At 52.4% G+C, this 25,353-nt stretch overlaps 1 protein-coding gene across 10 annotated transcripts in view; it reads left to right on the forward strand.

Moving 5' to 3' along the window:
* The window catches only part of RGS12 (regulator of G protein signaling 12), a 150,798-nt gene that overhangs the window by 79,549 nt on the left and 45,896 nt on the right, over nucleotides 1–25,353 (forward strand). For 8 of the 10 annotated variants that reach the window (XM_034958266.3, XM_034958280.3, XM_055111156.2 and 5 more), the window contains one exon: nucleotides 14,102–14,123. The exons of 1 other annotated variant lie outside the window; for it this stretch is intronic. In XM_034958266.3, coding sequence (XP_034814157.3) covers nucleotides 14,102–14,123 — 22 coding nt within the window. Of the gene's footprint in view, nucleotides 1–14,101; nucleotides 14,124–18,121; nucleotides 18,309–25,353 lie in introns of those variants that run through there. One more of the 10 variants, XM_034958278.3, reaches the window with a different exon arrangement.

Here is a 25,353-nt window from a genome sequence, read left to right on the forward strand (position 1 = left end):
TCAGGTGTTGCAGGCTCTGATGCTAGTTAGATGCTGAGAGGAGGCACGGAGACCCCAGCCCCAAAGAAATAGGAATTGCCTGGAGGAAGAGAGCCCTCGTGGTCTGTCTGCGCACCCCTCCCAGGGTGCCCTGCTGTGGGGTGGCTGCTCTGGGTTGGGGGGCTGCTGCAGCCCTGGGCAGCCCAGCTTGAGCCTCCCTGGCAGGCAGCGGCCGTTCAGCCAGCCTGTGGCTGTCACAGGGTCCTGGGTGGGACTTTCCGGGGCAGTTCCACCTCTCCTGTGAGTCGTGGGTACAAGTCCCCACTGCAACTGAGTGCCCAGGTGAAGGCCCTGCTGGCCCACGGCTGGACGAGCATGACAGTTGTCGCGGAGCCGCCCGAGCTGTTGGCTTCCCCGATGTTCCCCCTGTGCTTGAGCTAGGGGTTTGACTTTAGTCCTCAGCTGTCAGAGGCCGCCTCGGGTGCATCCACGCTGGCCCCCCCAGGTGTGCCCTGTGTGGCCGGCATGGAGGTGGCGGCGGCCATCAGGGTGTGGTTTTGTGACGTCTCAGGGTGTCCTTTCCTTCCTTCATGAAAAGAAGTTCTGCAGTGTCAGACACTTGGCAGAAACTTTGTTTCTCAAGGCAAAGCCCTTTAGAGACTTGGGAGCACATGAGGTGTGGTGTAGATTTGTCTTCATTTCTCTCAGCACGGGGTTGTCTTCAGGCTGCCAGAGTGTGACAGAAAGAACTTCCTAGAGACCACAGGGCTTCTCTCCCCTTCAGGCATTGACGTTCTGTTTAATATTTTAAAAATCTTTAAAAAGGGTTGCACTGTTTAAAAACGTGGAATATTCTCTTGTAGGCAGTGTGGAGGCCATGGTCGCTGAGGAAGGGCAGGAGGGAGGAGGCGTGGGAGCTGGTGCAGTCTGTGGCCCTGCGTGGCTGCGGTCACACAGAGGATGCGGTGAGACCTGGCAGCGAGGCTCGAGGCAGACAGACGCTCATGCAGGGCAGAGGGCAGGACCCGTGTCCTGCCTGGGGAAGTGAAAGGATAATGAGGAAGACGGAGTGTGGTCACGAGGGGGCGGTGGCCGCTGGCGACACGCAGCAGTCACTCTGGCTGCAGCCTTGGGCCCCATGCCATTTGACTGGAACCTTCACTCTTCCCTCGCGAGTCTACCACGGGCGGGCCGGCTGGGCCAGGCTCCAGGGTCCCCCGACAGAGAGTCCCAGCCCCTGCGGGACCAGGTTGTGTTAGGGCCTGAGGCTGGTGGCAGTGGTGCATGGCTGATGGCCGCTGCAGGACACAAGAGGGTTTCGGGGGCGTGCCTGGGCTGACGTGTCTGTGGACACCTCTGCTGGGTCATTTCTGAGTCTCTGTAGCATGAGCTTGGTGGGCCATCAGGGAAGGTGTTCGCATTTCACCGTGTCTCTTTTCCAGCCTGGATTAACCCAGTCTCTCTCATCAGGGTCACTGACCGCGTCTCTTAAATGGCCCTCGTGTGCCCATGCTCCTTTGGGACCCCGAAGTGCAGTGCTGACTGGTGCTGGGATTGCAGGGCGTGCACACCCTGTGTGCTGTGGCCGTGTGCCTGGCCTCTGCCCGCCTGTGTCCTGCTGTGTCGGTCAGCTTACCTTTCGCCCCAGACCTCTGTTGCCCTGAGCCTGGTGCAGGAGGGCCTGGAGTCTGTGCCGGCGAGCATCAGCGCATCCCACTTCAGATGCTGGTTGCAGATTCTTCTCTCGTTTTCTGACATTCTGAGTCTCGTCATCTATATAAGGAAAGATCCAAGTATATTTGAGAAAAACTGTTATAATACATTTCTATTTTCACCTCTTCCCCCTTCTTTTCATTGAGAAATTGGACACCTTATGCTGTAAGCTGTCCGTCCATGTTACATAGTCAGAGGTGTATCCTTCTCGGGCCCAAAACCCCCAGCCCTTTCCCCTGGGTCCTGAGGAGGAAGGCAGCGAGCCCGCTTGGCGAGGCCCTTGAGCACTCAGCACCTTCTCCTACCATGTCCCACGCGGCTCTGTGAACGCAGGCATCCCTGTCTCCGTTGGGCGGATGTGGAGGCTGGTTGAGGTTCCTTGCAACGCTTGCCATCCTACGCATGATGCAGGGACCCCGGCCCTCCGCAGACAGCAGGAGCTGCCGAGCTCCGAGTGCTGGGCCAGCTTGCCTTGGGCTTCTGCAGCAGCGCCCTCCGGGTTCCCCTCCTCTCCTCCGACTCCACTGGCTTTTCACCACTGTCAGGTCTTCACGGGGGAGGCCTAGGCTGGGCGGGGACCGGTCTCCTTCCCCTACCACCTTCCACGACAGGCTCGATTCGTCCCTCGCATGCTGCCCTCCCAGCCTGGCCCTGCAGCAGACACTTCTGCCCTGGGCCCCGGTCTCAGTGACAGGTCCACATCTTCTCACCGTCTCTCCTCGGACATCCAGGAGGCCCCTCAGACTTAAGTACCAAACAAGACTTGGATTCTCCCCTCGCCTCCGGTGTACCCCTCCCTCAGTCTGCCACATCTCAGGAAGGGATGTCCCTGTCCCTTCTGCTTGAGCCCACACCCTCTGATACTCCACGTCAGCAAGCTCCTGGGCTCGGCCTTCAAAATCCCTGAGTTTACACTTTCTCATCCTCATTGCTGCAGCCTGCCCTCGTCCCCATCTCTTGCCTGGAGCACCACAGAGCCTCCAGCTACCCCTGCCCTGCCCTGTCCATGCACCTGCCAGAGTGAGCAGCGCCATCCTAGCCGCCCCTGCTCTTTTCCCCATGGCTTTCTGCCTTGGACTGGGCTCTGCAGGGCAGGGCTGCCAGTTTGGGGTTTGCATGTTTGTTTTGTACATCCAGCATCTCAGGATGGCTCGCCACGTCATGGGGGCTCAGCAGATGCTTTGCCAAGTGAGTGGGAGCGTTCTCAGCTTGCGTTTGCCATGCACCGCCTGTCCCTGTGGGCAGAGCAGTTCATAACCCCGTAACCAACCCATGGGTATGCCAGACACCGCCAAGGGGGCTGCCAGGAGGGGTCAGAGCTCAGGGGCCAGACTGAGGGAGACAGGAGGCTCAGAGACCAGGGTTTAGCTGCACGGGAGGTCATTTTGAGACAGTCGCTGAGTCTTGGTTCATATGAGGAAACGTTTCCCTGGGCGTGAACTCCAGCCTCATCTTCAGCCCTCATCTCCAGCCTCATCTCCAGCCTCATCTTCAGCCCTCATCTCCAGCCTCATCTCCAGCCCTCATCTCCAGCCTCATCTCCAGCCCTCATCTCCAGCCTCATCTCCAGCCCTCATCTTCAGCCCTCATCTTCAGCCCTCATCTCCAGCCTCATCTCCAGCCCTCATCTCCAGCCTCATCTCCAGCCCTCATCTACAGCCTCATCTCCAGCCTCATCTCCAGCCTCATCTCCAGCCCTCATCTCCAGCCCTCATCTCCAGCCTCATCTCCAGCCTCATCTCCAGCACGGGATGAGCTCCTGGTGGCCAGCTGTGTGAGCACCAGTCCCTGTCCAGAGCCTCTCAGCACAGCTGACTTTTACGCTCATCTTTCCTTGCGGGGGGTTGGCACTGACACATTGGAAACCTGAGTCACGAATGTCGGCCTGGATGCCTGGCAGCCTGCCACCTGTCTGCGTGCTGGAGGGCCCTTGGCTTCTGAGACTGGGCGAGCTGAGGAGGGCAAAGGCCTGTGTGGTGTTTGTCCCAACAGAGGGTTATGGTGTGACAAGGAGGAGCATCCCAAAGTCAGATGGCCCCTACTGCTGTCCCAGGAGGACACTACTTTGGGCTCAAAAGTTGTCAGAATATATTATCTTAGGCTCCGCCAAGGATATGAAATGAATATTAGCTGCTGCTGCTTTGAAAGGCTGTCATTTTGGTTTTTTCCCTGGTTCAGTTCCTTCTGATTTTATTCAGGGTTGAAAAGCTCCTTGGAACACACACACACACACACACACTTTAAAGGGAGAAGCGCAGGTCTGTGTCTCAGCCCCAGGTGAGCTGCCCTCCCCGCAGATCGTGGTGGCTGCTCTGCCAGGCGAGGTTGCACGTGGGAGCTGGGCTGCAGTGAGGAGGGCACCATGCTGAGGAGTGGGGAGGGAGATGGAACAGGAGGGGACTGGGTCCCTCTGTGCAGGGGCCATCGAAGTCCTTGCGCTGCCACCCTGGGGGGAGACACGTGCCCTCCAAGACCCTGCTCACAGGCATGCACATGCACTGTGTCCACACACGGACTTGCAGCTCAGAAGTGGGGTTCACAGACAGCACGGGCCTGGAGACATGCTGCATGCTTCCCTTCCGTGTTGTTCCATTTCATCCCATTTCATTTTTCAAAAAATGCTGCTCACAGACTGTGAATTGATTTGCCGGTCCCTTGGAGGGTCATGGCTGGGTCTGAAGACCCCTGTGCTAGTGGAGCAGAGAGCATCCCAGCATGTGGGAGTGCAGTGAGCCACTAAGCCAGGGCATCTTCTCCTGAACACTCGCTCTGTGCTGCACTCAGCCTTGCGCACCTCAGAGACCCTCCCAGATGCACCTTTCCGAGGCCTCAGTCTCAGCCTCTGGCGTGGATGCTGTGCTCTTCTGCATTTAGTCCAGCGAGAGATTGCCTTGAAATATGAAGGACGAAATTTTAAAAGGTAAAGCATATATTAGGTGCAAATTGGATTGTTAAATTCTTTTTTTTTTTTTTTGAGACAGGGTCTCACTCTGCCACCCAGGCTGGAGTGCAGTGGTGTGATCACGGCTCACTGCAGCCTTGATTTTCTTCCAGCAGGAAGGGACTGGGTCCCTCTGTGCAGGAGCCATCAGAGTCCCAGCTACTTAGGGGGCTCAAGCGATCCTCCTGCCTCAGCCCCCCAAGTAGCTGGAGCTATAGGCACACACCACCACACCCAGCTAATTTTTGTATTTTTTGTAGTGGCAGTGTCTTGCCATGTTGCCCAGGCTGGTCTCGAACTCCTGAGCTCAAGTGATCCTCCTTTCTAGGCCTCCTAAATTCTGGGATTACAGGCATGAGTCACGATGCCCAGCTGATTATTAAATTCTTAATTCATTTATTTATATTTCTTCTCTTTGTATTGAAAACATTTAGTGCATTTGAGCAACTTGCAGGCCTTTGGTCCGTTTTTTTAGAAACATCAAGTGGTGATTGAATAGTTTTTATGTTCAAGGTAGAAAATTTTGTCAGTGGCTGAAAATGAAAAATGTATATTACAGTATATTACTGTAAACCAATAGAATTTGGAAATTATGTGTTTTAATAATTCCTTTTGTCTAGTGTTACTAACAGAATAAACCTTAATAAAGGTTAGATTCCTCATGTGACACTACTCATATAAATAATTTAAAGCTTTCAAAACATTAATTTCAAAATATCCGTGAATGTGGGTGGCCCAGACAGACTGCCTGCAGAGGAGCAGTTGAGTCCTTGTCAGCTGAGCTGCCATGTTCAAGAGACCCACCGAGGAGCAGAGGTTGTGTGGACTTAAGTTACATTTTAAAATACTTCGTTTCTTTAAAACAGAAATGTGTTTACTTGAGTGTAAATTCCAATTCTGGAGGCATGTTATAGAAATTTTTAGAGCTGTTTAATTACGGTATATGTTTAAATTGTAAGCACCGAAAAGTGCTGACTTACTGGGGTCTTTTTCCATGGGTGGCTTTGTTTTTGTGGCTGTACTTTTTTTGTAAGTATAATGTGTATATATGGAAATTTGGGAAGAATCCAAGAAGTATAGGCCAATGAAAACAAGTTATTAATACAAATAGTACTGTATATGAGAGTACACATTAGGAATGCTGTGCTTTAATTCATAAACATGTTTACAGTGGTCCACATGTGCCAGGAGATGTGGGAATGGCTACCCCTGAAGTCATGTGGAGAAATGGGGTCCTCATCGTACACCATACACAAACATCAGCTCACAAATGGATTAAAGACACTTAAGACCTGAAACCAAAAAAACTCCTAGGAGAAAACACAGGGGAAAGCTCCATGACATCAGTTTCGGCAATGATTTTTTTTTGGACATGACACTAAAAGAACAAGCAACAAAACTAGAAGTAAACAGGTGGGATTACATTGAAGTAAAAAGTTTCTGCACAACAAAGGGAACAACCAACAAAATGAAAAACGAACCTGTGAATGGGAGAAAATACTTGCAAACTGTATACCCAGTAAGGGGTTAATATCCAAATACATAAGGAACTCATACAACTCAGTGGCAAAAACCAAATAACCCAATTGAAAAATGGCAAAGAGCCATAGTAGACATTTTTCCAGAGAAGCTCTACAGATGGCCAACAGGTATATGCAGAGGTCTCAGCATCACCCATCACCAGAGAAATGCAGTCACAACAGTGAGCTGTCACTGCATGTCTGTAGAATGGTTGTTATCGGAAAGGCAAAAGATAACAAGTGTGGGTGAGGATAGGAGAAGAGGGAACCCTTGCACTGTTGGTGGGAATGTAACTTGTACAGCCATTGTGGAAAACAGCATGGAGGTTCCTTGAAAAATTAAATATGGAACTACCATATGATCCACTACTGGGTATATCTCCAGAGGAAATAAAATCAGTCTCTCATAGTTGTGCTCCCATGTTCATGGAAGTGTTAATCACAATAGCTAAGTTATGAAAACCAAAGGATAAAGGAAATATGCGGTGTGTGTGTGTGTGTGTGTGTGTGTGTGTGTTTAGAGAGAGAATGAGAATAGCATATTCTGCCTTAAAGGAACTCCTGCCATTTGCAACAACATGGATGAAGCCAAACGTGTGGCTTCACTTATATGTGGACTCTAAAAACATTGAATTCATGGACGCAGAGAGTAGATTGGTGCTTACCAGTGCCTGGCGGTAGTGGTGGAGAGATGTTGGACACAGGATACAGACTTCCAATTATAAGATGAATAAGTTCTAGAGACCTGATGTACAGCTTGGTGGTTGTAGTTAATAATGCTGCATTTATTGTATGCTTGAAATTTGCTAAGAGAGTAAATCTTAATTTGCTAAGAGAATAGATTCTCACCACACACAAAAAAGGCAACTAAGTGAGGTGGTGGAGGTACATGTTAATTCACTTGATTGTGATAATCATATTACAGTGTATATGTATATTAAAATATCATATTGCATACATTAAATAAAAATTTAATATTACCTGTTGTATTAGTCTGTTCTCATGCTGCTATGAAGAAATACTTGAGACTGGGTAATTTTTAAAGGAAAGAGGTTTAATTAACTCACAGTTTCACATGGCTGGGGAGGCCTCAGGGAACTTACAATCATGATAGAAGGGGAAGCAACCATGTCCTTCTTCATATGGCAGTAGGAGAGAGAAGTGCCAAGCAAAAGGGGGAAAGCCCCTTATAAAACCGTCAGCTGTCATGAGAACTCACTCACTATCACCAGGGGGTAACTGCCCCCATGATTCAATTACCTCCCACTGACTCCCTCCCATGACACATGGGGATTATGGGAACTACAATTCAAGATTAGGTTTGGGTGGTGACATAGCAAAACTGCATCGTTCCACCCCTGACCCCTCCAAAATCTCATATCCTCACATTTTGAAACACAATCATGCCTTTCCAACAGTTCCCCCAAAGTCTTAACTCATTCTAGCATTAACTCAAAAGTCCAAGTCCAAAGTCTCATCTGAGACAAGGCAAGTCCCTTCTGTCTATGAGCCTATAAAATCAAAAGCAAGTTAGTTGCTTCCAGGATACAATGGGATTACAGGTATTGGGTCTATATCCCCATTCCAAATGGGAGAAATTGGCCATAACAAAGGGGCTGCAGGCCCCATGCAAGTCCAAAATGCAATAGGGCAGTCATTAAACCAAAATGATCTCCTTTGACTCCCATGTCCCACATCCAGGGCATGCTGATGCAAGAGGTGGGCTCCCACGGCCTTGGGCATCTCTGCCTCTTTGGCTTTGCAGGGTACACCTCCCCTCCCAGCTGCTTTCACGGGTTGGCATTGAGTGTCTGCAGCTTTTCCAGGTGCATGATGCAAGCTGTTGGTGGATCTACCATTTTGAGGTGTGGAGGAGGGTGGCCCTCTTCTCACAGCTCCACTAGGCAGTGTCCCAGTGGGGACTCTGTGTGGGGACTCTAACCCCACATTTCCCGTTCACACTGCCCTAGCAGAGGTTCTGCACGAGGGCCCCACCCCTGCAGCTAACTTCTACTTGGACATCCAGGCATTTCCATGCATCCTCTGAAATCTAGGCAGAGGTTCCCAAACCTCAATTCTTGACTTCTTTGCCCAATACCACATGTAAGCTGCCAAGGCTTGAGGCTTTCACCCTCTGAAGCAATGGCCTGAGCTCTACGTTAGCCCCTTTTATCCATGGCTGGAGCTGAAGCAGCTGGGATTCAGGGCACCATGTCCTGAGGTTGCATAGAGCAGGGAGGCCTTGGGTCCAGCCCAGGAAACAATTTTTCCCTCCTAGGCCTCCAGGCCTGTGATGAGAGGGGCTGCCCCAAAGGTCTCTGATGTGCCCTGGAGACATTTTCATCATTGTCTTAGTGATTAACATTTGGCTCCTTATTACTTATGCAAATTTATGCAGCAGGCTTGAATTTCTCCCCAGAAAATTTTTTCTTCTTTTCTATCACATCATCAGGCTGCAAATTTTTCAAACTTTTATGTTCTGCTTCCTCTTGAATGCTTTGCTGCTTAGAAATTTCTTCTGCATGACACCCTAAATCATCTCTCTTAAGTTCAAAGTTCCGCAGATATCTAGGGCAGGGACAAAGTGCTATCAGTCTCTTTGCTAAAGCATAGCAGGAGTGACCATTACTCTACTTCCCAACAAGTTCCTCATCTCTGTCTGAGACCATCTCAGCCTGGACTTCGTTGTCCGTATCACTGTCAGCATTTTGGTCAAAGCCATTCAACAGATCTCTAGGAAGTTCAAACTTCCACACATATTTCTGTCTTCTTCTGAGCCCTCCAAACAGTTCCAACCTCTGCCTGTTACCCAGTTCCAAAGTCACTTGCACATTTTCAGGTATCTTTACGGCAGCACCCTACTTCTGGTAGCAATTTACTATATTAGTCTGTTATCATGCTGCTGTGAAGAAATACCTGGGACTGGGTAATTTATAAAGGAAATGGGTTTAATTGACTCACAGTTCCACATGGCTAGGGAGGCCTCCGGGAACTTAAAATCATGGCAGAAGGGAAAGCAAACACGTCCTTCTTCACATGGTGGCAGTAGAGAGAAGTGCTGAGCAAAAGAGGGACTAACCCCTTATAAAACCGTCAGATCTTGTGAGAACTCACTATCACAACAGCATGAGGGTAACTGTTCCCATGATTCAGTTACCTCCCACTGGGTGCCTCCCACAACACGGGATTATTGGAACTACAAGATGAGATTTTGGTGGGGACACAACAAAACCATATCACCTGGACATCAAACTGCTGTCCTTCAAGTTTTCATACTTTCAGAGAAATTGGTCATGACTTTTCCTGACAAGATTACTTAATTTGCAAAGAGATCATTTATAATTACCATGAATCTTACTGCTTTTGTTTAATGAATATACCTGGGAGTGAGAGAGCTGTGCACTGTGTAAACTGAGGTCCAGCCACCTGTATGTGAAGGCCAGAGGCTTCCCTGCCAGCACCCAGCACCGCTTTGTACACCACAAAGTTTTATTTGTCAAAAAATAGTCGTAACATCACCATTCAAGGGCAGTTGACTGCTGTTAGCTTTGGATATTGTTCCTTTGTGGCTAGTTATGTCTTTTCAGTATTTAAGAGTGTATTTTCACAGATCTTACATTTTAAAGAAAATTTTACATATTTGTGATTATACCATGAAATCATTTTGCATTATTTTTTCCACTTGCATTGATGACATAACTTCTAAAAGTTCTTGTCAGAGATATAATGTCCCTTTTTGAAATGAAGAAAGGAACCGCAAGGTGCCCTCTCCTTCCCTGCCCTTCCTGATGCTGAGACAAGCCCTCAGTCACTCTGCCTCCTCCTCAGCTCCACTCCTGAGCACAGGCAAGCCCAGCCGTGGCCTGGAAGCGACACTGATGATTAGTATATCTGTGCTGAGTGCCAACTGGATGCTGTGCTGAGCCACTGTGGTGGGTGTCTTGATTCCTGTGACCACCTTGGGAGATCAACATCATGGGATCCACTGAAAAGTCTTGCTGGCTTGCATTAGTCCTGCTCACAGCACCATTTGTAGGTGAGGGTCTTCAGGAGTTCTCCACAGTCGTTTTTGAATCTCAGATCCTGAGGAGACCACCTCAGTTCTCTGCTGCTCTCTCTCACTCCTCCTTATTTTCTCTGCCCATCCCTCTGTACTGTGGTCAGTGTGATTGTTTTCAGTTCCATCTTCCAGTTCCCAAATCCTCTCTTCAACTGCCTAATCTCTGTTTAGCCTTCCTATTGAATCTTTAACTTTACTTACTGTATTTTCACTGTCAGACATTCCATATGGTTCTGTTTCCGACCTGCACTGTGCTCGTGTTCTGCTTCAGCCTTTGTTTCTCGACAGCTTCACAGATGGTTACTCAATGCTCTGCATTAGATTGTTCCCGTGTCTGAGACTCTGCTCATTGTTGTCTCTGCTGATACCCACTCATGCTGGGCTTCTCCTTGGGTTTTTCATAGTGAACTCATATTCGAGTGGGCTCACTATCTGGAACTCCTGAGGGCCCCTGTTGGGCTGTTTTCTTTCTGGAAGGATTTGCATTAATATATGTGGCTTCCAGGAGTGTTGCACCTAGGACAACACTACTCCCTGAGGGCCATGGCTGAGCTGGATGGAGGATCTCAGGTTGAGGGGACAACCGTGCTGTGGCTGAGGCTCACTGCGGGCTACCCGGCCCTAGTGGCATTGGCATTTTCTAACTGCTTCCCCCTCTATTCCTTCCTCGTCTCTTTTCAGGGATTTCCCTTTACTCTTTTTGGAGTAGCGGTATATTAAAAAGCATGTTTGGGTGGGGTATGGAGGCTCACACCTGTAATCCTAGCACTTTGGGAGGTCAAGGTGGGAGGATTGCTTGAGGCCAGGAATTCAAGACCAGCCTGGGCAACAGAATGAGACCCCATCTCTACAAAAAATACACAAAGTAGCTGAGCATGTTGGTGAACTCCTGGAGCCCAGCTACTTAGGAGGCTGACATGGGAGGATTGCTCAAACCCAGGAGGATTGAGGCTGCAATGAGCCATCATTATGCCACTGTACTCTATCCTGGTGACAGAGCGAGACTGTCAAAAAAAAAAAAAAGTATGTGTATCTCTCTACTGTCTTTAAAATAAATTTTTCCATAAATTTAAAACTGTTTGAAAAGGTAAAGTTTACTTTTAAAACAGCTCTACACTTTACCTGCATCCGTGCACTGTCTTAGAGCCTCCCAGAGGCTCTGGTCTAGCCCTACGTGCCCGCAGCCTGTGCCCATCACAGGAGCAGCGATGGCCCATGCCCATCTTCTTTGGCCTCTCAGTGGGCATCACACACTCCCTGGCCACCTTCTCCTTCAGTCTGTTTGGCCTCTGGGACACTCCTCTCTCCTGGTTCTCAAGTTTCAGCTAATTTGGGGGATGTAAATGCTGCGTGTATAGAGGTTTTCTAGAGCACTTGTTCGGCCTGCCAGATTCTGAGAATTGAATTTTACTCATGAGCGTGACATGAAGTGAAACACCTCCTTCATATTTATGAAGTTTACATTTTATGATTTATCTTTCAGATCTTATTGACAGCATTTCTGATTTTGTGTATGGCCTTGTGGATTTTCTTCTCATAATCTCAAAGGTATAGATTGCCTGTGATATTATTTATTTATTTTAAGATGGAGTCTCACTCTCTCACCCAGGCTGGAGTGTAGTGGCACGATCTCGGCTCATTGCAACCTCCACCTCCCGGGTTCAAGCGATTCTCCTGCCTCAGCCTCCCGAGTAGCTGGGATTATAGGCATCCGCTTCCACGCCCGGCTAATTTTTATATTTTAGTAGAGACGAGGTCTCATCATGTTGACCAGGGTGGTCTCGAACTCCTGACCTCAGGTGATCCACTCACCTCAGCTTCCCAAAGTGCTGGGATTACAGGTGTGAGCCACTGCGCCCAGCCTTCCTGTGATATTATTTAGATTGCGACATGATTGTGGATGATTTATTGCGGGCATGGAAGGAATGACAGCCTTCCAAAATGTGTATGTCAGCATCTGTGACGTGGCTGCCCCAGAGCCTCTGATAAAAACCAGTCCCTGCGGCTGAGGGCCGAGGGCCACATGTTGGCTTGAGGGGTGTGTGCTCTTTCCCCTTCCTGGCCAATGAGAGGACAGTGAAGAGGTGGATGCAGACTGCTGTGTGTTTTCACTACTGGGAAGTGGGTCGGGGGGCAGGACCCTCCGAAGCTGGCCCCAGGTGGTCTCACACAGTGCCTGTCAGGGGGCTTACTTTGGGTGCCAGAGGACAGACTCTGCGGGGGAGGAGGATGCGCGTAGCTGGTGTAGGTCGCAGGGCCAGGGCTGGCAGTGGACCCCGGATGCCCAGGCTGCGTCGGGGCATGGTTGCCCTTGCCGGCAGGCTGGGAGGCAGGGCTGGGGCCCTGTGCCGAGGTTGGGGTGGTCAGACAGGATGTGCAGAATTCCAGTGGGTGTGCTGCTCGTGTTAAAACTCATACAGTGTGTGTCCTGGAGGGCCACACGGTAGGGGCAGCAGCTGGAAGCCCTGGCTCCTTTTCCTTGGTCCCCTCCCCCTTGGGAGGTTCCTCTGGGCCTCACTTGTTTGGACTTCGGCGTGGGGGGGTCTTAAAGCCCCAGTGACCTCCACTTCTCGGGAGTGGCCAGGAGGTACCAGGTTGCCCATCACGGCAGCACCTTCTCGTTTGCTCCCCTGGCCCTGGCAGCCCTCGCCTTGGCAGAGAGGAGGACAGAAGTGGGTCCTTGCCAGGCCGTCTGGGAGGTCCCCGCAGGAAGGGGTTCCTGCCTAGATAGCAGCAGAGTGCCCGCCCAGGGATCAGATCAAACACGGGTTTGTCCAGCCTCTGGAGCTCCATTCTCCTCACCCCCTCTCACTTCCTGGCATCCGTGTCCCCTGGTGAGCCCGCCTCTTCTGATTCCTCTCCTTCCTGGGCTGAGTCCTGGGCTTGTCCCGCACCTGCCTGACGGCTCCGCGCCCTGGGCCCTTCCTGCCAGTGCAGTGCCAGGTCGCCCTGATCAGGGCTCCCGTTGGGGCCGCCGTGGCTTCCTGTTCTTTTCGGCTTCCTCCTGGCTCAGCTGACTGTCTCGAGTTCTCGGCCTCCTCCTGGTCACGCTGGCCTTCCGGTACCGCCTGCCACCCCTCCTTCATAACTTGACTTGTTTGTTCTTGTCCCTGGTGCCTTTAAGCCAGCCACCCTGCTCTCCTCCAGCCCCTTCCACTGTTCCAAGCCCCTTCCTCGGAGGCGTCTCCCCAACCCTCCTGCTGGTGGCCGCTCTTGCACTGCTTGGGTGGGCGGGCACCAGATCCGGGGCTTGGCTCTGGGCTTGACTCCTCTGCTGCCACCCCGAGTGGTCATTGCGCCTCTCTAGGCCCCGTTCCACCCCTGTGGGAGGGCAGTGATGCTGGAGAGCGTGAGGGGCGGCGAGTATGGCCCTGGGTGGCGTCACGGCATGTGGGCACTGAGCGGGCTGTTGGTGGCTGCCCCCGAGTGTGGCCCTGGGTGGCGTCACGGCACGTGGGCACTGAGCGGGCTGTTGGTGGCTGCCCCCGAGTGTGGCCCTGGGTGGCGTCACGGCACGTGGGCACTGAGCGGGCTGTTGGTGGCTGCCCCCAGTGTGTGTGTCACTTACAGGGCATGATGCTACTGAAGTTTGTGAAGTTGGTTTCATTGACGCTGTTACTAAGACTGTAATGTCAGACATGTTGGGATGTGTTCTTTTCACATGAAAAGGATGACTCCCTCTTGTTGGGTGTCACCTAGTTTGGGCGGAGTGGGAGCCGTGGCTCTTGACTCATTGGGCCGCCTGGCTTTCCCGGGACACCTCCACCTGGAGAGTGCCTCTGCGAACCTCCCAGAGTCTGCCCCTTGTGTTCCTCAGATGGACTTTTCGTTTCCTGGAGTTTTGTCATGAGGCTTAATTAACTCATGTCTCTCTCTCTTTTCTTTCAGTCTGCAACTGTGTCTGATGGCGGTAAGTCACAATTTCTGATGTATATATTTTTTATTTTTCATAAAGTTTTCAAATTGTGAAAGTGTATTTGCCATTTGATGCCCTCAGGAAAGACGGGTTGTTTGCCTTTCCCTGTCTCCTTGTGGGCGGGTTCTAGGTGAGTTAATTCTGGGGGCGCTTTCTGTGACACCCAGGTGGCCTCGGCGTGTGTTTTGGAAGCTGTTTGTTAAGAGAACTGCCATGGCCCTGAACACCAGTGTGATAGAGCGCTGTGTGTCTGAGGAGTGCACCCACCCGCCTGCCTGTGTCTGACAAGTTAAAACGTGTTTTTGCTCTTCCCTTGTATAACCAGCTTTTAAACCAGCAAGTTAAGATTTCAAAGTGCTTTCTGAATTTGAGCAATTCAGGAAATTTGGGTGAGACCCAGAATTTTCTCAGGAAAAGTATAATAGACGAATTGAGAGTGTGGGATGAAGAGGAATCAAAAACTTACTTTCTGTGTTTAAAGAATTTTGTGCACAGGGATTCTTTTCATGGACTGATTGAAAAGGGAGTAGGCAGGAATGTCTTATTTCACTGAAGATTTCTCTGATGTCATCCTTATCATTTTGGTTCAATGATTTAAAAAAACCTCTCCAAAGTAAGGAGAGTTCCTCCGAAATATTCCTCTTTTCTTCTAACACTCATGACAGTCCGCAGGCTCTCGGGTTTCATCGTCACCTCATGCTTTTGTCCCCACTTCTGTCCCTGAGAGCTGGAATAGGTGCACCTGGCATCGCTGTGGGCCAGGGATGGGCTGAGGCACAGGCTGTGCCGCAGAAGCTGCCCAGGGGCCGGTGGGTTTGAGGTGCCACTGTATTTGTGCGTTAAAGAGAAACCAAATGTCGTTCTCTCACTTTCTGTGGTCCTGCAGCTGCTGGCCTCAGTCCTCGGCCTCAGAAAGGGCTGCTGTCCCCAGGTAGGCAGACAGAGCTCAGAGCCCTCGCAGGCCAGCCACTCTGTGGGAAGGCCAGGAGGACCCCAGGTGGGCGGACAGAGCTCAGAGCCCTTGTGGGCCAGCCGCTCTGTAGGAGGAGGAGCATATCTTGGGTTACACACGCACTGGCACCTGAAGCCGAGACCAGAGGGATCCCGACACTCGTGTGGTGGAGATGTGTTTTGTAGAATAAAAGGAATTCTATTTCCTATTTTATGTACAATGAAAATCATGTCATTTAATCAGTCTTAAGGTGGAGGGAGGATAAACTTCCTTAATGAAAAGAAACAGGACCTGGAACCAAATCCAGAATGAAGTGAGCGCTGTTTTGAATGGTCTGTTCATGCTTTCTCTTTCTGCCGTGTTCTCACTTCTCCTTTCGGGCAGAAGACATTCATTTCTTGCAGGCAATTTATGCATGAAAGATTTGCCTAATATGTTTAGTTTCACCATATATAATAAGTTTTATTTGCCTCCAAAAGATTGCTTCTGTCAGCAATAGATGCAGGAACCCAGAGTTGTATTATGTGTCCGTTTCACAGTTGTTTAAAAACCTGCACCTCCCAAGGGTGGGAAGTCTCTAGCTCCTCGCCGCGCTGGCTCTGTGTGTCCCTCTGAGGAAGTGTGTCCTGGCCACGCGGAGATCCCCTGGTGCTAGGGCTTTCCACCCCCTGCTCCTCCTTCTCTTCCCAGTGTCAGACCCTGGGGCCACTGGGACAGGCCCGTCCCTCCATGGAGAGCCCCAGTCACAGAGGAGGAGACGGGAGGGAGGAGGAGACGGGAGGGAGGAGACAGTCATCAGCACACCCTGAATTTCAGGAACCGCAGTGGGCGGGCTGGATGTTTATTTAGTTCCTTTTTGTGTTTTTGTTATTTTTCCATCTTCAGTTTCTTTGCTGATAAGAGTAAAAAAGAGCCAGTTATCTTGTTTAATGTGCACATGAGCTCTAGATCGGTGTCACATTCTGCTGTTGTTAGATGTAGGGCACCGAGGCAGAGTGGGGAGATCCAGCAGCTCACAGTAGTCTGCAGGTGAGGTGGCCAGACTCAGGCCTGTAGGGGAAAGCCCTGGCTGAGAGGCCCCTCCACCCTGGCTCCCACCCACCCCCCAGCCCTGGGCCTCCACACGCCCAGCCCCATGGTCCTGGAGAGTCCCCCGCTCCAGCCCTGGACCCTCCAGCGCCTGCAGCCCCTGCTGCCCCTTCTGGTGCCTCAGGCAGAAAGAGGCCCCCTCCTCCACACCCTGCCCTCCACGGCAGTGACAGGAGCCTGGGCGGGGTGGGGGTGGGGTGGTCCCAGGGAAACTCTGGCTGTGTTTCCACACAGAGATCTTTTTATAGGCTGTGGTCAGTGGGAGACTCAGTGCACTGAGGTGGGCCTGGGAACTCCAGCACCCCAGTGTTTTTATGGGAAAAATGCTCCCCGAGTTCCAAGGAGGGACTGAGGAGTTGGCCTGGGGAGCAATCTGCTCAGCTGGGCTGTCTCTGCCTGGTCATCCTGTCTAGTTTTGGTGATTAATAGATCACTCACTTAGAAATATTTTGTGTTCAACGAGCCGTGCCAGTGAGAGAGTTCGTGTTCATGCCACGGTTTCATTCTGTGACGCGTATCGTGCTTTTATAGCTTAGGCTCTCGCTGGAGAGTTTTAGTTTTGTGGCTCGGTTTTAAGGAAGTTGGACTATGCTATTTTGGCAATCTTTGTCAAGTTGGAGTGTGTTTTTTCACTTTTTCAGAAGAAAGGGGCTGATAATGGCCACCCGTTTGTAGCCAAAGAGTGCCCTCGGGAAAAAGGGTTACAGCTGGTCTCTGGGGGGCACGGCAGGGCTGTGGGTGGGGGCAGGGAGCAGATTCCAGCTGGAGAGAAGGAAGCACATTCTAGCATTATAGAGAGGCTTAGCAGGGGAATGGTCTGCCTTGTGGGAAGTTATTCAGACAGAAGTGTGAGGTCGAGCTGGAGGGAGATGGGGCGTTGTGAAGAAATGAGAAAAGGAAGACGCCCGGTTGCTCCTGGAAAAAGGAACCTCTCACCTCTCCTGGTCTGGCTCTGCACGGAGCCGGAGCCGCGGCCGCACAGAAGCCCGTTCTTGTGCCTTCCTCCGTTGGTCAAGCTCTGTGCCAAGAGGCCTGCCAGAATCCCCTCACCCACTGCAGCCTCCACAGGTGGATGTTCCCGCTGTGACCACCTCACCTTCTGAAGTCGGGGCGTGGAGACTATCGGGGAGCTCCCAGAGCGCCCACCTCCTCCTGCGTACGGCGTCTGTGCCAGCAGGAAAGCCGGGGAACTGTGCGGCTCTGGCTTTGGGGGACGGTGGCAGGTCCACATGACACTCCACATACATGACCCCGGTGCTCCAGCTGCTTCGCAAACACTCCGTTCTCGCAGCCTCACCCTGGGGACCCCCGACACGTACTAGTCCCAGTCCTCCATCCCCATGTCCTCCTCATGCCTTGTGCCTCAGCTCTGCCCTGACCCCACTCTGTCCACTCAGCTGCCCCCTACTCGTCCTCCATGCAGACCTCAGTCTTGGCCTTGTCTCTGCAGCCATCCTCCCGCTCCCTTCTCCTGAACGCTGGTGGTTGCCCCCACAGCAGCAGCAGTGATCTGCCCAGCCCCTGCACTGGACCCCTCCACCAGCTCAGAGCCCCTGTTCCCCCAACCATCCTGCGTCCCACCCTGGTCTCCAATGGTGCCTCAGGCACATGCGGTTTCCCTCTTCCCATCCTGACCACCTGCCCCCATCCTGAGCGATGGCCACTGTCAATTTCCTGCCCGTGCTAGGGGCAGCTTCCATCATTTTAATTATTCATCTGTGTTGGTGCTTTTGTCCCCCCAGCTGGTGTGACCTCCACGTGGCAGGTCAGAGTTGTCCCGGCACCCGGCACAGCGGCTGGCACGAGAGCTGTCTGTTGAGTGAATGATCGGGTGTTCAGCAGACATCAGCCAGAGCGTCAGGGCGAGGCTTGGGCGGGGACAGTGGCTTTCAGTGATTTTCCTTTTAGTCGTGAAACCTTCTCAAAAAGCACACACAAGCACAGAAGCAGAAACTCCTGTGTGACTGGTGTTGCGGGGTGGACCCACTGCCGCCGCCTCCTCCTGGGCTGCTCTGCGCGCCCGCCAGGCTCTTCCAGTGCCTTCACCCACCACGCGGGCCTTTGGAGCTCAGACCTGGCCATGGCGGAAGATTCGGGCTCCACCTGCAGCTCCACAGCTGACAGGCCGATCTCTTGGGGCAAGTCACTTTCTCTCTCCTAGCCTTGTGTCTTCATCTCGCCGGTCCTTGTTAGCGAACAGGCACTGAGGCCTGGGGAGCTGTCACAAACGGCTGCCTGATGGGGGAGGGTTACCGTAATTGCCGGATTAACTTGGGGGACTTTAAACTGCATTCCTCTTTAAAATATAAAGTATAATTGTTGATATTTTTGGCAAATGCCAAAATTTGTATTCTATACAATTTTGAAAGAGAAAGGGAAAGCTTGAGAGTAGAACCATCAGTACTTACATAGAATTAGTTGAAAAATTTACATTTTCCTCATCAGAAAAACAGTGCAGCCTAATTGCACATTTTCCAAAAATGTTTGCTAAATAGCAGAAACAGAATGTGAATTTGTAATGCGCTATTGTGGGAGTGGTTGTTTTAACCAGAACCCTTTACTTGATTTAATATGTCACATTCTTTTGGTTTGCTTTTGGACTTCAAAATGATGCTCAGAATCACAGTGTATTTGTAGGGTGTGGAATACCGTATTAGTATTTGTAAACAGGAGTCAGACTGGAGATTTGCAGTTTTGGAAGTGTGGAGACTTGATTTCTGCCAGGATGCCTTCCGATGTACTTGTTTCTTTCCAATTCTACAGGATATTTGGAGAGTTTTTATTACTAGTTTTTAATATTGTGAAATTATTTTTTCAAGCAAACAAATTCAAAGGTAATAAAACCACTAACTGCATACCTATCTTCCGGAGTTAATAAGTGTGCTAGCCAGGGGGCCTGTGCCTGAGAATTGACTCAGGGCTGGGGCGACCACAGAAGCCCTTGGTGCCTCTGCGGCTGCATCCCCTCCCCAGAGGCCACACTTGGAAGCAGGCGCCACCCCTTCCCACTCCAAGGGAGTTTCTTAGTTAGATTCTTGGGGAAAAGATAAAACAAACGAAGAACTCCTCTCATGCAACCCTAGGCGCGAGAAGCAGTGTCCGCCCTGTTTGGTGGTCTGGAGGCCACGTCAGAGAGGGCTGCCTGGGGTGTTTGGGGGCCTCGTCAGAGAGGGCTGCCTGGGGTGTTTGGGGGCCTCACCAGAGAGGGCTGCCTGGGGCGTTTGGGGGCGTCAGAGAGGGCTGCCTGGCGTGTTTGGGGGCCTCGTCAGAGAGGGCTGCCTGGGGTGTTTGGGGGCCTCGTCAGAGAGGGCTGCCTGGGGTGTTTGGGGGCCTCACCAGAGAGGGCTGCCTGGGGTGTTTGGGGGCGTCAGAGAGGGCTGCCTGGCGTGTTTGGGGGCCTCGTCAGAGAGGGCTGCCTGGGGTGTTTGGGGGCCTCGTCAGAGAGGGCTGCCTGGGGTGTTTGGGGGCCTCGTCAGAGAGGGCTGCCTGGGGTGTTTGGGGGCCTCGTCAGAGAGGGCTGCCTGGGGTGTTTGGGGGCCTCGTCAGAGAGGGCTGCCTGGGGTGTTTGGGGGCCTCACCAGAGAGGGCTGCCTGGGGTGTTTGGGGGCGTCAGAGAGGGCTGCCTGGCGTGTTTGGGGGCCTCGTCAGAGAGGGCTGCCTGGGGTGTTTGGGGGCCTCGTCAGAGAGGGCTGCCTGGGGTGTTTGGGGGCCTCACCAGAGAGGGCTGCCTGGGGTGTTTGGGGGCGTCAGAGAGGGCTGCCTGGCGTGTTTGGGGGCCTCGTCAGAGAAGGCTGCCTGGGGTGTTTGGGGGCCTCGTCAGAGAGGGCTGCCTGGGGTGTTTGGGGGCCTCACCAGAGAGGGCTGCCTGGGGTGTTTGGGGGCCTCACCAGAGAGGGCTGCCTGGGGTGTTTGGGGGCGTCAGAGAGGGCTGCCTGGCGTGTTTGGGGGCCTCGTCAGAGAGGGCTGCCTGGGGTGTTTGGGGGCCTCACCAGAGAGGGCTGCCTGGGGTGTTTGGGGGCGTCAGAGAGGGCTGCCTGGCGTGTTTGGGGGCCTCGTCAGAGAGGGCTGCCTGGGGTGTTTGGGGGCCTCGTCAGAGAGGGCTGCCTGGGGTGTTTGGGGGCCTCACCAGAGAGGGCTGCCTGGGGTGTTTGGGGGCGTCAGAGAGGGCTGCCTGGCGTGTTTGGGGGCCTCGTCAGAGAGGGCTGCCTGGGGTGTTTGGGGGCCTCGTCAGAGAGGGCTGCCTGGGGTGTTTGGGGGCCTCGTCAGAGAGGGCTGCCTGGGGTGTTTGGGGGCCTCGTCAGAGAGGGCTGCCTGGGGTGTTTGGGGGCCTCACCAGAGAGGGCTGCCTGGCGTGTTTGGGGGCCTCGTCAGAGAGGGCTGCCTGGGGTGTTTGGGGGCCTCGTCAGAGAGGGCTGCCTGGGGTGTTTGGGGGCCTCACCAGAGAGGGCTGCCTGGGGTGTTTGGGGGCGTCAGAGAGGGCTGCCTGGCGTGTTTGGGGGCCTCGTCAGAGAGGGCTGCCTGGGGTGTTTGGGGGCCTCGTCAGAGAGGGCTGCCTGGGGTGTTTGGGGGCCTCACCAGAGAGGGCTGCCTGGGGTGTTTGGGGGCGTCAGAGAGGGCTGCCTGGCGTGTTTGGGGACCTCGTCAGAGAAGGCTGCCTGGGGTGTTTGGGGGCCTCGTCAGAGAGGGCTGCCTGGGGTGTTTGGGGGCCTCACCAGAGAGGGCTGCCTGGGGTGTTTGGGGGCCTCACCAGAGAGGGCTGCCTGGGGTGTTTGGGGGCGTCAGAGAGGGCTGCCTGGCGTGTTTGGGGGCCTCGTCAGAGAGGGCTGCCTGGGGTGTTTGGGGGCCTCGTCAGAGAGGGCTGCCTGGGGTGTTTGGGGGCCTCACCAGAGAGGGCTGCCTGGGGTGTTTGGGGGCATCAGAGAGGGCTGCCTGGCGTGTTTGGGGGCCTCGTCAGAGAGGGCTGCCTGGGGTGTTTGGGGGCCTCGTCAGAGAGGGCTGCCTGGGGTGTTTGGGGGCCTCACCAGAGAGGGCTGCCTGGGGTGTTTGGGGGCCTCACCAGAGAGGGCTGCCTGGGGTGTTTGGGGGCATCAGAGAGGGCTGCCTGGCGTGTTTGGGGGCCTCGTCAGAGAGGGCTGCCTGGGGTGTTTGGGGGCCTCGTCAGAGAGGGCTGCCTGGGGTGTTTGGGGGCCTCACCAGAGAGGGCTGCCTGGGGTGTTTGGGGGCCTCACCAGAGAGGGCTGCCTGGCGTGTTTTGGGGCCTCACCAGAGAGGGCTGCCTGGGGTGTTTGGGGGCCTCACCAGAGAGGGCTGCCTGGGGTGTTTGGGGGCCTCACCAGAGAGGGCTGCCTGGGGTGTTTGGGGGCGTCAGAGAGGGCTGCCTGGCGTGTTTGGGGGCCTCGTCAGAGAGGGCTGCCTGGGGTGTTTGGGGGCCTCGTCAGAGAGGGCTGCCTGGGGTGTTTGGGGGCCTCACCAGAGAGGGCTGCCTGGCGTGTTTGGGGGCCTCACCAGAGAGGGCTGCCTGGGGTGTTTGGGGGCCTCACCAGAGAGGGCTGCCTGGGGTGTTTGGGGGCGTCAGAGAGGGCTGCCTGGCGTGTTTGGGGGCCTCGTCAGAGAGGGCTGCCTGGGGTGTTTGGGGGCCTCACCGGAGAGGGCTGCCTGGGGTGTTTGGGGGCGTCAGAGAGGGCTGCCTGGGGTGTTTGGGGGCCTCGTCAGAGAGGGCTGCCTGGGTGCTCCAGGGAAGCTCCTCCTGCTCAGCTTCTTGGTCTGGGAGGATGTTCACCTGCAAAACTCCACCAAGCCATATGCTCACAATCTGTGCACTTTTCTGTATATCTTCATAGTTGACTAAAATAATTAATCTTTTAAATTTCTGGAACTTTTAACCTAAGGACTTTCAAAATGGTCTGAAAACGTTAATAGATTTGCTCTCAGGAAAATATGTATGAAGTTTGCAGAAAGCAAGCATTATGTAGATTGGATTGAAAATCAGATTGGCCAAAATGATTTAAGGAAAAGGTCTAGAAGTAGATCCTGAGTGTGGGGAGAGCTCAAGGGCTTTTCTCAGGGACAGGACCTGTGCAGTTTTATGCAGCTGAGGAAGAGCCTTCCCCTACCCCCAGGCTAGATAGACTGTGGGAAGAGATCCCCTCTGGGCATACCACCTAACAGAAAGCTTTTAAGACTTTCTCCTTATTGTCGGTTTTCAGCAATTTGATGATGATGAGTCTCAGGTTGGTTTTTCTGTGTCTGTTGTGTTTGGGATTTGTTGGGGTTCAGGTATTTTTTTCATTGTTTCCCACTTTTGAGACTCTAATTATGCAAGCATGTTAGGCCACCTGGTTTTCCCTTCAGCTCATGGAGGCCGTTTCATGTTCAGGCTTCTGTGTCGCCTGCATGCTTGCCATTTCATTGTTTCTCTTGCTCTATCCTGCAGTTCACTGATCTGTCATTTTAGCGTCAGATATGCAGCTCATTCCCTCCTGTGATGGAATTCCTGCCGATCAGCCTGTCATCTCAGAGACTGTGTTTTCATCTTTAGCAGTTCCTTCTGTTTTTTTCATTTCTTTCTACTGATTCTCTTCACGCTTTGCTTTAAAACCCCAAAAATGTTGGCTGGGTGCAGTGGTTCATGCCTGTAATCCCAGCACTTTGGGAGGCTGAGGTGGGCGGATCGGCTGAGGTCAGGAGTTCAAGACCACCCCGGCCAACATGGTGAAACCCCGTGTCTAATAAAAATATAAAAATAGCTGGGCATGGTGGCAGATGCCTGTAATCCCAGCTACTCGGGAGGCTGAGGCAGGAGAATCTCTTGAACTCAGGAGGCAGAGGTTGTAGTGAGCTGAGATCGTGCCACTGCACACGATCTGGGGTCAGAGTGAGACTGTCTCAAAACAAAAACAAAAACAAAAACAAAAAACCCCAAAATGTTTGTATAAGACATGTAAAGCCCTTAGATGCCAGTGCTATCATCTCTGTCTTTCTGGGTCCCTTTATTGACTGACTTTTCTCCTGGTTATGGGTTACATTTTTCTGAGTATTCATTTGTCTGGCAGTTCTTGACTGAGTGCTGAATTTTGTTGCCTTCCTTTAAAAAATACAGAGGTTTGTAAAGCTACATTTGGGGATTCCTCTAAAAGCTGGGGATTCACCCAGAACTGGCTGGAACTCGGGAACCCCCTGACCCTGTGTGAGTTCTGGCAGCTGTTCCCGCCGCAGCCCCCGGCTGATCTTTGCCTGCCTCGTGGGGTCTCGGCTGTGCATGCACAGCTTAGAACTCAGCCACAGGTGGAGGCTCCTGTGAGGTCCCTGGGCACTTTCCCTGCTAGGTCTCTCCTGCACCTGCAGCTCCAGCCACCCTGGCCTTCCCCGATTCTGACCTGTCTCCTCAGCTCTGGACGGTGGTTCTACCTGGGCCCCACCTTGTGCTGTGGTTCATGGAGTGCCTCTGGGCAGACAGCTCTGGGTGGTCACAGGGCTCACCTCATTAATTTTTTCATCAGGAATTACACCCCTTCTGGTGACTGTGGTCCAATTTTGGGAACTGTTGCTTCGCATATTTTGCTTTTCTTTTTTCTGTCTTTTCCCGCACGTTCTGATGCTCTGCGTATTTTGTCTACTATTCTACTGTCTGGCAGGAGGGGAAGGCCTGTCCCAGGTGCTCTGCCACAGCAGATAGAGTTCTGTGATATCATTTTTTTCACCTTACTTGTGGGATGTGGTCTGTAAAGTTCAGAACAAAACTCAGGTCATGACGGCACCTTGTACAAAGAGCTTCACTGATTTCCCAAAAGCTGCCTCACAACCCAGAAAGAGCAGGTTCTCCTCTCCCCAGGCCCGTCCCTGGAGCGTCTGAGGCCAGCACCATGCTGGGTCTATGGGGAAATGGCTGGAATTTGGGGAGGAAGCTGCCCAGCCCAGGTTGGACTTGGCCTGGCTGGCTCCCCAGGTGAGGTGCAGAGACCAAGCCTCTGCCCGGCCCCCAGAGCACTTGCGACTGACCCTTCCTGCTGGCATCTCTCTGAACGTGGTGCCCTTCCACGGCATTTCATCCGTCTGCTCCTTCAGCACATCTTTTTTTTTTTTCTTTTTTGAGACAGAGTCTCGCTCTGTCGCCCAGGCTAGAGTACAGTGGTGCAATCTTGACTCACTACAACCTCTGCCTCTTGGGTTCAAGTGATTCTTGTGCCTCAGTCTCTCAAGTAGCTGGTATTGCAGATGTACACCACCACGCCTGGCTAATTTTTGTATTTTTAGTAGAGATGGTGTTTCACCATGTTGCCCAGGCTGGTCTCGAACTCCTGACCTCAGGTGATAGACCCACCTTGGCCTCCCAAAGTGGTGGGATTACAGGCGTGAGCTACCATGCTCAGCCGAATATGTGAAATGTAAATAACAAATCTAGAAAGGAATGTAGGTAACAAATATCTAACGAGAATACTCTATTAGGAATTGCATTTTATATTAAATGATACTGCTGTAGAAAGGTGGCTGTATTCTGCTCACATTTCATGACACTAAACACTTCAGATGCATTTTTGTTGCAATTGTTTTTCAAGTAATGAAAACTTTTTATTGAAGAATAGCTTACACGCTGAAAGGTACATACACCATCAATAAGCAATTTGAGAGATTTTCACAGAATGAACACATGTGTGTTATCAGCACTCAGACCAAGAGACAGAACATTACCAGCAGCCCAGGCGCCCCTGCAGGCCCTCAGTCACCAGCTCCGGAAGGGACCTCTCACCCGACGGCTGTTGCCTGTTTTCAAACTTTAAAAAAAAAAAAAAAAGAAGACTGACTGGGCACAGTGGTTCACATCTGTAATCCCAGCACTTTGGGAGGCTGAGACAGGTGGATTCCTTGAGGCCAAGAGTTCAAGACCAGCCTGGCCAATATGGCAAAACCCCGTCTCTACCAAAAATACAAAAAAAATAAATAAAAAAAAATAAAATTAGCTGGATGTGGTGGCGCATGCCTGTAATCCCAGCTACTAGGGTAGCTGAGGCAGGAGAATCTCTTGAACCTGGGAGGTGAAGGTTATAGTAGGCAGAGGTTGCAGTGAGCAGAGTTTGCACCACTGCACTCCAGCCTGGGTAACAGAGTGAGAGTCCATCTAAAAAAAAAAAGGACTCAATGCAGCGTATGCTGTTTAGCGTCTAGCTTCCTTTATTTAACATAGGA

This window comes from Pan paniscus, chromosome 3 (genome assembly GCF_029289425.2).
Source record: "Pan paniscus chromosome 3, NHGRI_mPanPan1-v2.0_pri, whole genome shotgun sequence".
NCBI classification, from domain to species: domain Eukaryota; kingdom Metazoa; phylum Chordata; class Mammalia; order Primates; family Hominidae; genus Pan; species Pan paniscus.